Source organism: Dromiciops gliroides, chromosome 5, assembly GCF_019393635.1.
Source record: "Dromiciops gliroides isolate mDroGli1 chromosome 5, mDroGli1.pri, whole genome shotgun sequence".
Classification (NCBI taxonomy): Eukaryota; Metazoa; Chordata; class Mammalia; order Microbiotheria; family Microbiotheriidae; genus Dromiciops; species Dromiciops gliroides.
This window is the reverse complement of record NC_057865.1, coordinates 264,010,718-264,027,538: the sequence shown is the minus strand read 5'-3', so window position 1 is coordinate 264,027,538 and position 16,821 is coordinate 264,010,718. Positions and strand designations below refer to the sequence as shown.

At 38.1% G+C, this 16,821-nt stretch overlaps 1 protein-coding gene across 2 annotated transcripts in view; it reads left to right on the top strand.

The window, feature by feature from the left end:
* C5H12orf50 (chromosome 5 C12orf50 homolog) overlaps positions 1–16,821 on the top strand; it is a 38,297-nt gene that overhangs the window by 10,914 nt on the left and 10,562 nt on the right. Inside the window, exons 4-8 of one of the 2 annotated variants that reach the window (XM_043964945.1) lie at positions 4,989–5,066; positions 5,154–5,264; positions 7,499–7,609; positions 11,337–11,447; positions 13,561–13,677. In XM_043964945.1, the coding sequence (XP_043820880.1) occupies positions 4,989–5,066; positions 5,154–5,264; positions 7,499–7,609; positions 11,337–11,447; positions 13,561–13,677 (528 nt within the window). The remainder of the gene's footprint in view (positions 1–4,988; positions 5,067–5,153; positions 5,265–7,498; positions 7,610–11,336; positions 11,448–13,560; positions 13,678–16,821) is intronic. The other variant, XM_043964946.1, reaches the window with a different exon arrangement.

Here is a 16,821-nt window from a genome sequence, read left to right as displayed (position 1 = left end):
TGTTGAGAAAATTGCTTTAGTTGTCATAAACGTCTTAATTCATTGTTCTAATTTAATAGTCTCTTGATGTGATCCTACTCATAAGGAAGGAGTAGATGCCTTAATTGGGAGAGATCACTTATAGTGTCTTTCTTCTGATGTACCCAGAAGACACTGGTAGTCAGATAGAGTCAATATGACTCACATGCCATCCTTGGGATTTGGAGATGAAATTTTCCAGAGCAGACCATGCAAAAGCAGCAAAACTCCATTATGAAGTGCCTTGCTATTCCATGAATTCAGTTACACTGTGGATAAAATGAAATCAACAAATCGAATCAATAGGTCTATTAAATGCCTATTGTATGCAAGACCATGCTCTGTGGTTGTGTTCCTTTTATACAGAAAGTTGTAAAGCACATTGTATTCTCCCTCAAGCATGAGAAATTGGAAATTAAAATTCTTTCTTCATTCCCTAAAATCCATTATTATGAGGTTTTAGTTTATTTTCTTTGCTTTGGACATTTAAAAAAGTAATTTATCAGCTTCAAAAATTTCATTTTTTCCTAAGGGCCTTTAAAATTTTTCTCTCTGGTATGTTACACAGCATATAGTAATTTAAATTTTGATTTAAAGCGGGAGGCACAGTTCTGCTCTTCACTTGTGGGGAGAATGTCAAACAACTAGGATACTTTTCTGCACCTAAATCAGTCCCCTTTTATCTCATGATTGGATCATTGCATTGTCAACTGAGAAGTTGTCTCTTTGTCTCTAGTATTTACCCTTTCAATCTATCCATTGACCATGCCCTTTCCCTGATCAAACACTTTCAACAGTTTCATAAGATCATCGATTTCAAATTAGAAGGGACCTTCAAGATCAACTACTCTACCTCCTTTATCATATAGATAGGAAACTGAAGCCCAGAGATACAGTGATTTGCTTATGGTTACAGAAATAATGGCTGACGGAAGCCCTTTGCTTTGTTATTCAGTTGTTTCAGTTGAGTCTGACTCTGTGGGGGTTTTCTTGGCAGAGATACTAGAGTGATATGCCATTTCCTTCACCAGCTTATTTTACAGATGACAAAACTGAAGTCAACAAGCAGGGTTAAGTGACTTGCCCAGGATCACATAGCTAGGAAGCATCTGAGGCAGGATTTGAACTCAGGAAGATGAGTCTTCTTGACGCCAGGCCTGGCACTCCATCCACTGCACTACCTAGCTGCCCAGTCCATTGGTTACAGAATAAATTGAATCAAGTATTTATGAAGCACTTATTGTGTGTCAGGCACTATGTCAAGGACTGGCAGATCCAAAGAAAAAGATAAAGCAGTCCCTGTACTCAAAGAGCTTACATTCTCAAATTCTTGAGTCTAGCATTCAAGTCTCTCCACAAACTAACTACCTTTCCAAAATTAACCTCTGTTGCTTTTTCCAGGTAAACCCTCCATTTCCATCAGGCCAGAATAAATCTCCTCACTGTCCAATAAATATAAGTAGGAATAATCTCATCTACTCCTCTTTGTTTATGGTGCTCTCCCTGCCTAGTTACATCCTTTGCCTCCTCTCAGAATCCCAAATCCTACCCATCAATCAATATCCCATCTCCACTGTGGAGTCTTCCATGACAATCCCCGTCCACAGTGGTAATGCTTATCATCAGTATTGCTCATTCAACACCTGATTGTGTGAAGCATGACCATGTAATGCTAATGATACATAATAGTACCTCAGCTTTGTAATAGTACCTTAGCTATACAAGAGAGACTATGCTCTAATCCAGCCAGAGAACCTGTAATAACCTGCATTCAAGGCCTGTCTTTGACACACCCTTCCTGTGTGACTCTGGGCAAGTCATTTAAATTCTCAGTGATCTAGGCAACTCTGTAAGACTATAAGTTGCATCAAAGGTGGGGGCCTGCTCAAGCAGAGGGAATTTCCCTATCCAGGGATTTCCCTTTACCGGTCGGTTTTGTGACTTTGAAGATGTAGCACGTAGCCAATCACTGATAGTAGCCTGTGAGTTCCCTTCTCATAAAATGCATGTGCATATAAATATATACATTTACATGTATGTGCTTGTGTGTACAAAAGTATTTGTGTGTATAGAAACACATGTGTATCTTATATACATAAATGTGTGTCCTAGCTAAATCCAAGACAAATCAGTCCCTGGGAATGGTGGGCCATCAGGTCACCTAAGGTGGGGCTAACTTCCACAAGCCAAAAAAATGAAGCAGGTTAAAGCTTCCATGCCAGTCAGCATTGAGATTGGGCCTGTGAGTAATCATTGTACTTTTAGGGTATATTAGGAAGACATGTATATACATATACATACATGTATATATACACACATCTATAGCTCTAAATACACATACATATATGTATGCATATAAACATATATATACACACATTTTAATATGCATATAAATATATGTGCATGCACATACATAAATATATACATATGCACACACATATATAGGCTTTCCTATCTTGTCCAAGTTGGAAGTTCAGTGGACACTCACAAGCCTGATTCCAGTTCTTTAACCAGCTTCATTTTTCTTGTCTGGGCTGGTTTAACTCTCTTTAGGTGGCCAGGTAGCCCTATGCTCCCAAGGGCTAACCATATTTGTTTCAGACTTAGCCTAGGATATCTGATTAGCTTTAGCTTGAAAATCAGAATTCCCATCAAGTGATCCACCAGCCTCAGACTGTAGCAGTAATTATAGGCATGCTCTCTCTCTCCACATACATGCATGCATATATATATATATGTATATATGTATATGTATATATGTATATGTATACACATACACACACACACATACACACCCCATGGTCAATGACCCTAGCTCATATTTTCATCAAGAATGTCCCTGGGGCAGCTAGGTGGCACAGTGGATAGATTGCTGGCCCTGGAGTCAGGAGGACCTGAGTTCAAATCTGACCTCAGACACTTAACACTTACTAGCTGTGTGACCCTGGGCAAGTCACTTAACCCCAATTGCCTCAAAAAAAAAAAGAATGTCTTCAATATATATGTAGGTTATTCTTGCAAAGATTTTTTTAAAGATGAGAAAGTAGACATAAATTGATAGTTACTGATGATCATTTGATCACTTTTCCGTGTGTGAAATAATACTGTTCAAAATTTGATCCTAGTCATTTGACATTTTTCTCTATTCCAGATATCTTAAAATCCAGTTTCTTATTGCATTTCAAAATTGTTCAGTTGATCAAAAGAGATTTCTTCTCTGTATTTCAGCTTATCTGTTTCCTCCCCTCTGTCTCCTCTTTTTCCCTCTGTACTTCCTTCCACTTCCCATTGTAGGACACTGGGGACTAAAGTGTTAAGAGTCCAAATATATATATTTTTTCCATTGTCACTGGTAATGAAAATAATCATCTGTGGAAATGACACATCTGTTTCATGCTTCATCTGTTTGTTACCTTTGTTCCCATTTCATTTCTAAATACTTGTCATAATCTGACTTAGTAGTGTCTCATACAAAGCTTTCTGCAAACTCCATTTTTTTTCCATTACTTCTCCATGTTTTGGGAGGTGGTACTTCTTAGAATCTTCCACCATATGCTGACATAAGTTCTTGAAAATGAGTTTATGTGCTAAATCAGTGTTACCCTTTGCTGTCAAGTATTACAGTTTGGGAAGGCTGAGTGTTTGCTAGTAGATGTGACTTCTGGACTCTTTGGACTCCCTATTATGGAAACTACATGAATTAAGCTTCTTTAGGAAATGGTTATATATATATATATATATATATATATATATATATATATATATATATATATATATATATATATATATATATATATATATATATATATATATATATATATATATATATATATATATATATATATATATACACATACACACACATATATATATATACACACACACATATATGTATGTATGTATTTATATATATGTATGTGTATGTATTTATATATGTATGTGTATGTATTTGTATATAAATGCATATATATACACATACATAATATGTAGACACATGAATCATATACACACATATATACATGTATATATTTAATTTATTTATAGACATAAAATATATGTCAATATATTTCTATGCATATATATGTATATACATATTTAAGGGCCATTACATGTGTATATATAAATATATATATACATATGCCAATTAATACACACATAATTATAGTTGTCTATATATACACACCACATATATATGCCACTTTCTGTGCACACACACTTATACTGCCCTTTAAATAACATCATAGTAAAAGCTGTCTATGTGCTTATGCATACAGACAGGACCTTGTATAAGCCTTCTCAATGTCGAGAGAGGAAAAAATAAACAAAAACCTGTATTCAAACTCTCCCCCCACCCCCACTGGTTTCTTTACCATCTTTCCATTTATTAAATGGCAGCAAAGAGAAGGGGCATACATTGTACACAGGGGTAACTAATACTTCTTGTTAGGAACATACTCAGAAGTACAAAGGAGTTGATCACTTTAGGAGGAGATGCTGAAGCCACAGTATTTATGCTAAGGGACATGCCGGGTCATTCTTGATTTTTCCCAGCAATCCCCTCTAAAAGACAGACTGTGCCAGATGGAAGGATGGATGCAAAAAGCTCTTATGAAGTACTAAGCAGGAATAGACATGTGGACTTGGTCGAAAGCCCTATTGCACCCTGCAATGTGAAGCAGGAAAGGCAAGGATTGGGCTTAACACATATAACTGGTGGTTTCTTTCTTCTGGATCATACTTTATTCTTCCTTCAGCATGGCAAACGTGAATGTTTCTCTGGATGCAAATTCACTGATTTTTTTTTTACTCTGAAATAATTTCTTTTAATTTTAAATAAGTTTAAAAATTAAAAGGAATCATCTCACAGTAAGAATAATATCTGTGATTTTTTTTCTTTCTAATTTGTAATAGAATTTCTCATAGACTTTGTATATGGGAGACAATTTACCTTTGAACAATATATCCTGCAGATGCTTCTAGTTTGTGGACAAAGACTCCAGAGGAAATCGAAGAAGAAAGGGCAATAAAGGAAATGTGCTATAAGTCTGGTAAGCATTTTGATGACGGTTTGGGGTTTTTTCTAGTCCTATCCATGAGCACTATACTAACCTGTATTTTCCTTATGGGGAGATTAGGTGAATACTACAGATTTCACACTCCTCCAGACATTTCAGCCAAAAGCCTAACTTCAACAGTGGAAAAAGAGTTAGCAAAACCGCTGGAAAATGGCAATGAATTGCAGGAAGGTAAGTCATGAAATGACAGTACTTCATGATGCTTAGGAGGTAGTTAATGATACGGCATGAATTATTTATTTAGAAAGATATACACTAGGACAGTCTTTTTGTTTGTTTATGTGGTTGGTTGGTTTTGAACTAGCTCTGTGATTTCATTTGTGTAGGTAAGGCCCAAAGCATAAGTACCCTCTACTGATGCTGATAATTAGATTCTTAAAAAGTTGTTTGGGATCCTGAAAAGTGAAAGCTTTTACCCACAATTTCACAGACAACAGGGTTAGAGGCAGGAATTCAGCCCATGTTTTCCCAACTCCAAGGCCAGCACTCTATCATATTATGAAATAAATCCATTCAGAGTGAGGGTGGGCAATGTTTTTATCATGTGTCCTGAATTTAACATGAAAAGCCATCATGAAACATAATTAAGCCCTCCCAAGTGTGCAGATGGAATAAATGAGGGTTTCTATCAACCTTATTTCGCAATGATTCTACAGATGTCTTTATCTTCCTCACAATAGCAGGGATGAAAATAGGTGAAGATTTTTCTTATTGAATTGATCATCTAATTGAAAGCCCAGCAAGGTTAAATGACTTGTACAGAATAAAGTCGGTGGCAGTCAGGATGAGGTTTTGGCTCCTGGGTCGCACACTCCTCCAACCCCCCTTGATTTCCTTCTGTAATTAGTGAACAGAACTATAGTCTGCACTTGGGAGGCTGGATGGAAACTGTTCTCTTTTCTTTAAAAAGATGAAATGAATGCTTGACCTCAATGTGTATAGAATTAATTATGTTAGAGTTGTCTGATGTATCAGCTAGAAATAGGAAAACACAGTGAAAGTCTATGGACTCAACGAAACTTCACATTCTCGCCCCTAGGATGAGCTTTAAAACCAAGTTTGGCAGCAGTAGCAGGGACTTGTGTCAAACAGACCCAGCAGGGAAAGCCACCAGGGCCAAGGTGGGTAGGGGTAGGGAAACAGACCCCTCCCCCAAAAGTGTGGTTAATCCACAGAGCAGACGATCTGCCCGTCCTTTCCCCAGCAGTGACTGTGTCCTTGGGTATGCTCTTTAGCCTTCTGCCAACAGACAGAGGCTCTCTCCACATCCCATGACAGGTGGCAGTGCAAGTTCTGAGGCATTTAAAGATCCCTTTGACATATTCTGCTTCTACACAAAGTGACCCCCCAATAGCATGGGCCCATGAAGCATCTTTATGATATCCTCAGTGTAGGGGAATTCCTTATGTGAGAACTCCATCCACCAACAGAGATCACACCCTGGTCTCTGACTTAAGAGTGAAGTGCTTGGGAGTTTCCTGAGGCCAAAGGGGTTGGGTGACTTTTACCCAGTGTCACACAGAGTGATAGGATGGAAAGTGTACTGGCTTTGGAGCCAGGTAGACCTGGGTTTGAATCTCACCTCTGACACTGTCTGTGTGACCTTGGGCAAGTCACTGGACTTCCCTCAATTTTATCTTCCTCCTCGCCATAAGGAGCTCCCTTCCAGTTTTGGATCTATAATCTTGTTTTCCCACCTAGCTAATAAGTGCCAGAGGTGGGATTTGAACTCAGGTGCTACTGATTCTAAGCCAGGTAGTCTAGCTACTACAGCATGCTGCCTCAGTCATGAAGGAAAAAGAAAGTGGTGGAATAGGAGGGGGAGGTGATTATAAAAACCTATTTGGCTGATTTATACTATGAATTGGACATTAATTCACTAAAGAATGAAATGGGGCTAAGAAGAGATCGGAGAAAATGAGACAGTCACTTTATTTCCACAAGAGCAGTCAGTCAATAATAACAAGTAACAACTTTTGCTAAATCTGATACTTCTGAATAGGAATCAAACAAGGAAATATTTGTAAATGCCTTTAAAGTCATAATATTTAAAAAAGCACTCAAATGCAATGAAAACTAACTTCTGTTTCATGTCCAATGGAGAAGAAATAGCTCAGAAATGTCACATTACCAATTCATTTTTGAATTGATCAGATAAAAAGGTCTCATTTTCCTCTTTGTTGATTTAATTGTGAAACTGCTTTAAAAAGTCATGTACTTTATCGTTCATGAAATCGCTGTGCAAACAATACTTGCCTTAGATCACATCCCAGAGTCTTGCTCTCTTCTCATAAGCATCTCATAAATGTGCTACTTCCATAACTAACACACTTTCTGTGTTGATCTTTATTTAGAAATGTAGCTATTGACATGTCAATCCCCCCCCCCTTTTTGTGCCATTTTAGGGGATGGTCTTACAGTTCCAACAAAGTTCAATATATTTGAAAGACAAGGTGAGATAAAAGCATCATTGGATGGGAAACCAAGAACTGACCTTGCTGCTTTTGAAAATGGAGGTGACTTAATATAACATTTTTTGTATTTACTATTAGTTATATAGACCACCAGATTTATTACTGTGAATGGACATGTTAAGCAGGTCTCATAACTATAAAATGGCATTCTTTGATCAGTCTTAAGTTTTTCATGTTACTGTTTACTTTAAAGAGAGTGATTTCCATAACAATAGAAAAAGTATTTTTTATTAATGGCTGGTGAATATGCTATAGTTACTGTGAAAAAGTGCATATGTATCTGGGACTACACAAGACAAACAGCTTATTCATGCTTATTATTTTATTTATCTCAGGCTATTTCTTTTTTTTTTTTTTTCGAGCGGGGCAATGAGAGTTAAGTGACTTGCCCAGGGTCACACAGCTAGTAAGTGTCAAGTGTCTGAGGTCGGATTTGAACTCAGGTCCTCCTGAATCCAGGGCTGGTGCTTCATCCACTGCGCCACCTAGCTGCCCCCTGAGGCTATTTCTTAATCTCAATATTTATCTTCAGAGATTGGATTGTTCATGTTCAATTCAATGACAAACATTTTAACTACCATCTAATGTGCTAGATTTTTAGAAAATTACATAGGTCCTACCTTTAAGCAGACTACCATCTAATAAGGGAGACAGGATATGTAAAAGTATGAGAAAAGTTGTGAGGTGTCATGTTAAGGAGATAGTGCTCTAGGAAATACTTTTATTAGGGACATTATTATTCTTCCTCCGGTATTTTGAATTAGGCCCTTTAAGGATGAATCAGAAAGCAACATAGTTTAGGCCATTACTTTAAAAACTTTTATTTAGACAAAGGACAAGGAAAAATGAAAAAGAGATGTGGGTTGGAGGAAGAAGAGGAGAGAGAAAGAGAAAGAGGCGAAATTGGTTTGAAGCCAGAGATTGAAAAAAAAAATGGAGTGTTTACATAGCAGTGATGCTTCTCGTGATATTCCAGTCCTTCATTTTCTCTTAGCCTTCTCTCTGTTTGGATACCTTCAAGTACCAAGCAAATTTTTTTGCTCCTTCACGTGACTTTTCCCCACGTCTCTGACAGTGAATTGAAACTAGCAATCAGTGAATGGTTATGCCTAGGGAGATGATACAGGGATTTCTCAGTTATAGAAAACTCTATGAAAATTCCTTTCTCTCAGAATGGATTAGGGAACTAAGGTTCTTGTTTATAGCCTGGAGAGTAGAAGACTTAGGGACCATATGTTAGTTGTCTTCACATGCCCAAAGCACTACCACATGGAAGAAGGATTTGGTTTATTGTAATTCCAAGGGATAGATATAGGACCACAAGGCAGAAGTTGGTGGTTAGGGCAGGGAGGAAGGGAGGAGATTTCAATTCAATCTAAGGAAAAGCTTCCTAATAATTCATGCAGTCTGAAAATGCAATGGGTTAACTTGTTGGGAAGTAAATTCCTTATTCCTACAAATATTTAAACAAAGAACAGAAATATTTTTGGGGGTTATCAAAGAAGTGATTTTTATTTAGAGAAAGGATTGGAAGTAGATGACTTTTCAGGGCCTTATCAACTCCTGTAGTTCTTAGAGTGGGCATTTTCCTTATAAGACAGTAGAGTACGGTGAATTGATTTGAAGAATGTGGGTTGTAATCCCAGCTCAACCATTTTGTTTTCTTTGTGACTATAGGAGCAAGTCATTTCACCTGTTGGGGGCTCAGTTTCTTCATCTGTAAAATGAAGAGGTTGAGCCAGAGGACCTCTCGTGTCACTTCAAGTTCTAAATCTGTGATCCTATGATCTGGCAATGAGTGGAACTGGGGAAATGCCCTTGCATCAGTAAGGATCCTTGTTCGGACCCTGCTGAGAAACTAGATGGTTACAAAGAATGAACCAGACCAACTCAGCAAGTTATTATTATCTTCCCGAGTCAGTCTGGTTCCTTAGTTGTCATAAATCTATTAAATGACAAGAATTTATTAAGCACCCACTGCATGCTAGGCAGTAGGGTGACAAAGCAAAGGGTAAAACAGTCCCTCCCCTCAATTCACCATGCTCTACTGTCTGATTCTACAGGGAGACACATCTCAACCTAAAGCATAGGCACAGAGCTGTAAAACATACAAAGTCAACACATGTTTGCTTTGGGGACAGGAGGGAACACATCAATAGCTGGGTAGGGACCCAGAAAGGCCTCATGCAGAAGGTGATGGTGCTCGGCATGAAGGACAGGTAATGTAAAGGTGCAGAGATAAGACTAAAAGGACATGAAGTGTAGAGTGTGTGGAAAGGCATAATTTATAAGAAGGATGGGAAGGCAGGATGGGGCTAGTTGTGAAGAACTTGAGTTTGTGTTTTTTTCCTAGAAGAACATATGAAGTCAGAATTTCTTGAACAGTAATGGTGACAGGGTCAGATTTGTGATTTAGTGGCTCTGTGGAGGGTGGATTAGAGCAGTGGATCAGGGAGAGAAAGGTCAGGGAGGCCAATAAAATCCATTTCCATACTCCAGGTAAGAGGTGACAGAGGGCTTGAAATCGAATAAGGGATGTGAAGAAGGGGCCTTATACAAGAAATAGTATGGAGCAAGAAACAATATTTGGCACCTGATTGGATCTGTGGGATCAGTGAGAGTGAAGAGTTGACAATGTCATCAGAATTGTCCACCTGGATGACTGAAAGGATGGTAGTGCCCTTGACAGAAACATGAAAATCCAGAAGTGGGCTTGGAGAGACTGATGAGCTGTGAGCGTAGCAAGAGGTTTAGAACTCTTAAAAGCCTCATTTGTAGTGTACTTTAGATGTATACTTTAAATGAAAAGGTCCATTCCTCTCACAAATGTGTGCTGGAGTATTGATCTGGGCGCCACGTTTTACAAGGGGCATTTGCAACATGGAACATGCCCTGTGTTGGGCTACTGGGGTCTGGAAAGATGGGACATTTAGTTGGAAAAAGAGGAAACTTGAGGCAGACATGCCCTCTATTTTCATATATTTAAAAGGCTGTCATATGGAAGAGGCAGATGAGAATTATTCTGTGTAGCTTCAGAAAGCAGAATTAGAAATTGTGGTTGAGTCGTTTTAGTTGTGTCTGATTTTTTCTTGACCCCATTTGGGGTTTTCTTGCCAAAGATACTGGAATGGGTTGCCATTTCTTTTTCCAGCTCATTTTACAGATTGGAAAACTGAGGCAAACAGGATTTTAAATGACTTTTCCTGGGACATAGCTAGTAAGGGTCTGAAGCTGGATTTGAATTCAGGAAAATGAGTCTACCTGATTTGAAGCCAAGTGCTCTGTCCACTGTGCCCCCTAGCTGTCCCTCCTAGACTTAGAAATAATGGGAAGTTAGAAGGGTGTGTGTTTCACTTCAGTATAAGCAAGAATTTCCTTAACAATTAGAGCTATGGGGCAGCTAGGTGGCGCAGTGGATAGAGAACTGGCCCTGGAGTCAGGAGTACCTGAGTTCAAATCCGGCCTCAGACACTTAACACTTACTAGCTGTGTGACCCTGGGCAAGTCACTTAACCCCAATTGCCTCACTAAAAACAAACAAACAAACAAACAAAAAAACAATTAGAGCTACAAAAAAGCAGGGTTGGGGGAGGGCTGCCTTGTGAAATTATAAGTGAACTTCCCAATCACTAGAAATGCCCATCAAGCAAGAGGCTGGATTACTCTCAACTGGAGTTGATGTTGAAGGGATTTCTGAATTGGTTGGGAGGTGAGGGAAGATTATTTCTAAGGTTCATCATCACTAAGATTTTATATTCCTCTGATTCAGGGGGTGACTGTTATGTACCACAAAGGATCATATTTCTCGGAGTGGATGAAAGTGAAGCTTTAACTGAAGATAATGAATTTGTCACATCAAAAGGTCCAAACAGTAATAAAGGTAAGAGACTTTTGTGATTTTTAGCATTAATTTTGTTTCATTTATAATTGGGTTGGACGCATTTAATAAGACCCTTTTATTGTGTATTATAGACACAAATCCAAAGTCCAATTCCTTTTTTATTTCATTCATTAAATAAAAATCTAGTTGTATTTTTTTTTGCGGTGTCAGGAGGGTTAAGTGACTTGCCAGGGTCACACAGCAAGTGTCAAGTGTCTTAAGTCTGAATTTGAACTCAGGTCCTCCTGAATCCAGGGCCGGTGCTTTATCCATTGTACCACCTAGCTGCCCCCTAGAAATTAATTTAGTCAGACTAAAGATAGTCTCTGTCCTCCAAGGAGCTTACATTCTAATAGAAGAAGACAATATATAAAATTGAACTAAAAGGAGTGGGGGGGGCAAGAGAAAGACAAAAAGGTGGGGAAATGAAAGGACCAGAGTGGGGGCATGATGAAAAGAGTTCTGTGGAGATAAGTCAGTAATGCATCCTGGAGAGAAATGGAGACAAGGCGGATCTGGGTTTCCTCTCATAATGGAGGATCTGAGAGGAACAATCCAATCTGAACTAAGGGTACTTCCATAGGGGGAGAAATAATATTGAATTACAGGTCAAGATATTAACCTTCTAGTTTTCCAGTCTGTAAAATGAACAAGTTTAAATGATTGCTAAGGTACTTTATTTTAATTTTTTATTCTTTCATTTATTCTTTATTCATTCATTTATCTATTTGTTTATTTGTTTGTTTATCCATTTATTTATTTGTTCATTTATTTGTTTGTTTATTTTTGTGGCCCATGAGGGTTGAGTGACTTGCCTAGGGTCACACAGCTAGTAAGTGTCAAGTGTCTGAGGCCAGATTTGAACTTAGGTCCTCCTGAATCCAGGGCTGGTGCTTTATCCACTGTGCCACCTAGCTGCCCTCTGCTAAGGTACTTTAAATCTCTAAAATTACATGATTTATAGGAACCTGTATTGAGAGCTAGATTTAAAGTTTATTCGGGGATCATACAGGTCTGAAAGGAACCTTAGAAGTCAATTAGTTGGGGCAGCTAGGTAGCACAGTGGATAGAGCACCGGCCCTGGAGTCAGGAGGACCTGAGTTCAAATCTGGCCTCAGACACTTAGCACTTACTAGCTGTGTGACCCTGGGCAAGTCACTTAACCCCAAATACCTCACTAAAAAAAAAAGTCAATTAGTGTAACCCCCACACCCCCCCATTTTATCGATGAGGAAATTGAGACCCAGAGAGTTTATATGAGTAGGCCCTGATCACATAGGGAGTGAGTAGCAGAGCCAAATTACAAAACCCGTTTCTTTGATTCTATTTCCACGGAAATGTGCAGCTCCATTTTAGAGTAGACCACTGTTTGTGAGGTTGATTAGCATCTTTATCTTTTTATGTATATGGTATTTCTTTTAACATAGTACGTTGTTACTATGGTGTTTGAAATTTCAAAGACACTTCCCTGGCTCCAGATTGCTATTATTAGGGAGCAGTAGCAACAAGGAGAACAAGGCAGGCGATATTGAATGCATTAAAAAATTTTACAAGTATTTATTTTCTTTCCCTTCTGCTTCCCCATTGAACAATTTAAAAATATCCCTCCCAACAAACATTCTGGCAAGGCACATTCCCACATTTACGCACACACACAAAACGTTTCTTATTCTGTTTTTTAAGTCAATTTTTTCTCTGCCAGGAGGTGGGTGTGAAATGTTTCACCTTTAGTCCTTTGGACTCAGAGTTTGTCATTGCATTAATAAGAGTCTAAAATCTTTTCAAGTTATTTTTCCTCCATAATATTGTTGTCACTTTTCAGGTTATTCTGTTTCTGCTCTTTTCATTCTGAATTAATTCATAAAAGGGCTTCCCTGTTTCCTCTGCAGTGGCCCATCCTGTCATTCCTGATACACAATAATATTGAATTACATTCACATGACACAATTTGTTTAGTCTTTCTTCAACCACTTAATGCATTTACAAAATAATATGTTAAAAAATTAGAATTTTTTCATTAGTGGGATAATACCAGAAGGGGAATTTTGACATGTTAAACTCAAAAGGTACTTTTGTTAATACTAGATTTTTCTTTCTTCTTCTCCTTCCAAAGACATCAAGGACAGTCCTCATTCGAAGCATCCTGTAACCACAAGACCAGTACCTACAACACACGTATTAAATGCTACTGAGAATATCAACACAAAATGCAGAGAGGATCCCTCTTCAAGTGAGATGTCCTTGGGTATATTTGAACTACATCCAATCAGTTCATGAAATAGACCATCAAAAATGATTATAGCTCAGAAGTGAGAGGCAGGTCCTAAGAATGAAGGAAACAAGATTCTCTTGGTATCTCTGTGAAATACATTGTGCTTTTGAAAAGTGTATACAATTTTTGTTGACTTCATGTCTGAAAAACCGAGATATCAATTAGCTATTGCCTAGGGTTGTTTTTAGGATGAATGAACAAACGTTTTTTTAAAAATTTATTTACAGGGGCAGCTAGATGGCGCAGTGGATAAAGCACTGGGCCTGGATTCAGGAGGACCTGAGTTCAAATTTGGCCTCAGACACTTGACAATTACTGGCTATGTGACCTTGGGCAAGTCACTTAACCCCCATTACCCCACAAAAAAACCAACCAAACAAACAAAAAACCAACAACAACAAAAAAAAAGAATGAAGGACAAAAAATGTTGTAACTAGAAAATAATAAAATCCTTAAAAAAATTACTTACAAATAAATACCATATAAATGCTTTTGATTGCCCATAGTATCGTACACTTTGAAAATTATTCATAATGAATTCCCCCTCTTCAAGGCTGGCTTCTCTTTACAGTCCAATGTGCTTGACCCACTTCTTTGGACATAATTAAGGAGGCAAAACAGTTGGGAGAAAAAAATCCACTGCTGCACTGTAATCCTTTCACTCTCCACAGTAATGTGGTCATCCTAAGCCTTCTCTTCCCCTTTCAAGCCCAAGATCACTTTCCACAGGGTTTCTTTCATCAACTGATGAATTGGCCTATTTTGCTGAGAAAACTAAGGCCATTCATGCTAAGAGCCTTTACCTCAACTCCCCCATAATTCAAAACCTTTTCTCCATTGGAAGTACAAGCCTCTACTTGTGTGCCCTTGGTCCTCTCCAGGGTCTTCTATGACATTGTTCTTTTGGTCATTCTTTCCAACTCATCTTAAACCACTTCTCTTACCTGGGTCCTTTGTCTCCGCCTACAAATATATGCACACCAAATTAATCCTAAAATAAATAAATAAAGGGAGAGAGACAGACAGACAGACAGACAGACAGATAGAAACAGAGAGAGACAGAAAGAAAGAGAGATGGACACACACACACACATACAAACACACAGGCATGCACACACTTCACTTGACAATCCATGCCTCAAGCTATCTATGTATTCTCCTTTTCCATGCTAAACTTCTAGAAAGAGTAGTTATTTCTTAGTGCCCAATTACTACTATTAACACCCTCTATTCTGGCTTTTGTCCCTACACCACTACTGAAATGTCTCTTTCCAAAGCCATTAATGCCATCTTAATTGGTTCTTATTTATCTTTTTGCTAGTTATCTTTCTCAAACCTCCTTTCCTCTCTCTTTCTCTCTCTCTCTCTCTTTCCCTTCCTTCTTTCCTTTTCTTTCTTTCTCTTCCTTCCTTCCTCTGTCTTTCTTTCTATTCCTTCCTTCCTTCCTTCCTTCCTTCCTTCCTTCCTTCCTTCCTTCCTTCCTTCCTTCCTTCCTTCCTTCCTTCCTTCCTTTCTTCCTTCCTTCCTTCCTTCCTTCCTTCCTTCCTTCCTTCCTTCCTTCCTTCCTTCCTTCCTTCCTTCCTTCCTTCCTTCCTTCCTTCCTTCCTTCCTTCCTTCCTTCCTTCCTTCCTTCCTCAGCATTTGACAATTCTGACCACTCTCTTCTTCTTCCCTTAGCTTCCATGATACTGATCCGATTCTCCTTCTACCATTCTAGTCCCTCTTGGGTTGCTTCTATGGTTCCTCCATTTCCACACCTCCCAATTTCTTGGTGGTTTTGTCTATTCTTATGAATTCAGTGGTCACCTCACTATGTATGTCTATCAGGCTCATACATCTAACTTCTCTGAGTTCTAGCGCCATGATTGGGAAAGCCTGCTGAACATTCAGGACAATAGCTTGAACTTAACATGTCCAAAGCTGAATTTCTTCCCTAAACCTGCCCTTTCTCTTTATTGTTATTATTATTATAACTTCTATTGGTGATGCCATCATTCTTCTCATCCAAAATCTTGGAAAGGCCTCTTTGGTGGGTGGTTCTCTCTTCCATAGTATCCAATCATCTTCCAGTTCTATCAATTCAGCCTTCCCAATATTTCTCAAATTTATATTTTCTTCCACCTACCACTTAACATTTACATTACCATCTCGGGGCGGCTAGGTGGCACAGTGGATAAAGCACTGGCCCTGGAGTCAGGAGTACCTGAGTTCAAATCTGGCCTCAGACACTTAACACTTACTAGCTGTGTGACCCTGGGCAAGTCACTTAACCCCAATTGTGTCACTAAAAAAAAAAATTTTAAATTTACATTACCATCTCTCTAGTTGAGGCCCTCATCTTCTCTTACCTGGGCTATTGCAGTAAAATCCTTTATGGTCTTCCCTGTCTCTAGTTTTTCTGCTATCTAATCTATTCATTTTAAATTAATTTTTACTATGGGCTTATCAATCATCATCAACACAAATATGAAAATTTTTTTAACATGTATATGAAACTATAAACTTGTTAGTCATAGTTGTGTATATGTGTGTATATATGTGTGTGTGTATGTGTGTATATATATATATACACACACATACACACACACACATATATATATATACATCCACACATAGTTACTTTAACAATACAGTAACAAAATTTCCCTATTTGCCCTTTTGAACTTAATTTCTTCTGTATATATTTATAGCTATCAGTGCTGTTTATCTCATTTTCACTAATTCATTATACTATTCTGTCTTCAGCCACCAAAGAAGTGCCATTCCTTGGAACAAATAAGTATAGTCAAGGAAACCAAGACAGTAGAGAAGAGAATCTTGAGAAATGATCACTGTTAGGGGTATGAAGAGGAAGACAAAGGACAGTAGTATAGGATAATGTCATAGACTTTACATCTGAATACTGAATTTTTTATTTGTGCAGTTTGGTTTACAGAGATTTAGCCAAATCCTCTTTTAAAGAGTTTTAAGAAAGTAAAGTAAGATTTAAAAATGATTGACCTTCTTGGGTATATTTTTGGTCAAAATAATAATAAAGTATTGAAATGTTCAAAATGCCAAGCCCATTGATACTTAATAATATGTGCTAGTCAGTGATGTAGA